Raw genomic sequence first — 2003 nt, forward strand, 5'->3', positions numbered from 1 at the left:
GCCGCGAAGATTTACAATTGTCCCAATTATTCTAAAACGCAACAAACCTCCGGGGTCGAGACTTAAGTTACCCGGACATAAATGAATTCGCGGGAATCACGGTGTGGTATCGGCTCACGGCGTGGTATCGGCTAATGACGGTCTAGGAGAGCCCCCCTGGGCAGGTTCGGGCTCATCGAAAGAAGTTCGCTCGGTAGGACGGTCCAGCTCATCCCTCCAAACGACAGCGCTGCTGCGCCCCTCGGGGCGAATCGGGACGGGACGACGGGAGTTGTGGCCGGTACGGTAGTCCCTCTGGCAATGCCTGATACGCCGGAAGATCCTTCGTTCTGGTGCCGATGTCCTCCTACTGGGCCTCGCGGAACTTCTTACCGGGCACCGATCTGCCCTCTCGCCTAGTTTGATTAGGTCACTAGCCTAATTAGGGCGGCCGCCGACTGATGGCAGCAGGACCCCCGAATTTGGGGCCCCGCGCGCTGTCCGTTAGCCTGTGAAAAGCCTATCCGAGCACCGAGCTCCCGGCGCCTGCGCACCGCTGGGTCTGTCGCAAGTTTTACATACATTTTTAAAATAATACAACGCTTATTCTAATGATTGCTAGGGACTCTTCCCCGCTCCGGCACTGAGAATCCCTTGTGACAGGCAAAGATTTTGCCATGTCACAATGCTAACTGTATATTACAAGCAAATTTTGAAATTGCCTGTATACTAACGGTAATGACACGGTGAACGATAGTTACCTGCAAGTTTAAAACTCACACGCCCGTGCAAAATATGCTCCGCGTTGCGTACGTTATTGCACAGATCTGTCGCACACTTTGACGACCGCACCGGGTCCGCGCAAAAATCCACCTAGCGTGCGATCTGTCGATGTGCTCCGCTGCGCCCCGCAGCGCCCCGTCTGTAATGCGCGATAGTCCATATAAAGGCTCGCGCACAATACAACCGGGGCGAGCCGCAACGCATCGCAATATTCCGTCCTTAATATTTGGTTCATATAAAATCTATAAAATCGATACCGTGCGGATTTTTTAAATGTAATGCGCTGCCATCCGTCCCGGCATAATGCGCGCGAGCCTTTAGAACACATACGCAATTCAATTACAAAATTTTAAAGTTCATTTGGCATCTCGGAAAATATAGGTAAAAAAATGAAAATTTCATAAGCCCCTCTAATAAAATACGTTTGCCTTGCAGTTGATGATTCGGAGTTTATACGATAAAATGAACTTAATGTGACGTATATTGATCATAATTTCATGCAAATAAGAAATGCGTATACAAATTTAATAAGGAAATATAACATTGTTGTAGACACCTGCTTCTGGGATCACGAGGAGTAGACCTACCGCAGATTTCTCAGAAGTTAACATCATTGAGTGCTCGACGTACGTTTGAGCCTTTAGATCCAATTGCCGATACTGATATCGTAAGCTACTTGAGAAATGAGAAGGAGAATGCTATACTTTCGATCATCGAGCAGGTGCACAAAGATGTAAGACAATTTACTGTATTAGAATGTGTTTTTATGTAAATGTAATACAATTTAAAGGACCCCGGGTCCACACTAGTGTAATAAAACGTATATTAAATTCATAATAATCATAATTGGATATTAGATATAATTTTGGATACTGGTTGTCAATTGAGATTATTTTTGTAAACACATTGGTTTATAGTTGAAATGTTTTCTCTTGCTGTGTCTTTATTTGAATCTGAAACTGACTGGTATGAAATTGTATGCTTTTAACCCTTTGACTACAGCAGACACGCACCGGCCGTATCGTACGGTAGGAATTCAGTCGCGACTTACACTGAGAACAACGAAGTTTTTCGTTAGGCATGCATTTCTGACGAAGTATAATAAAATATTCAAAATACTGAATTCTATTACATTAAACCAATATTATTTATTTATTAATATTCTGCTTTAAATTGTTAGGGCACATACTAAAAAGTGAACATTAATTTTTACCTTTTTTCACAATATTTAATAAACAAAT

At 43.6% G+C, this 2003-nt stretch overlaps 1 protein-coding gene across 1 annotated transcript in view; it reads left to right on the plus strand.

Annotated features, from left to right (window-relative positions):
- Positions 1-1314: 1314 nt before the first annotated feature.
- The window catches only part of LOC105699273 (nuclear pore complex protein Nup93), a gene marked incomplete at its 5' end in the record, with an annotated part of 26248 nt that continues 25559 nt past the window's right edge, over positions 1315-2003 (plus strand). The window contains one exon of the mRNA XM_023433024.1: positions 1315-1495. Within this exon, the coding sequence (XP_023288792.1) occupies positions 1315-1495 (181 nt within the window). The remainder of the gene's footprint in view (positions 1496-2003) is intronic.

This window comes from Orussus abietinus, unplaced genomic scaffold, assembly GCF_000612105.2.
Source record: "Orussus abietinus isolate OABI.00-Male unplaced genomic scaffold, Oabi_2.0 scaffold500, whole genome shotgun sequence".
Lineage (NCBI taxonomy): Eukaryota > Metazoa > Arthropoda > Insecta > Hymenoptera > Orussidae > Orussus > Orussus abietinus.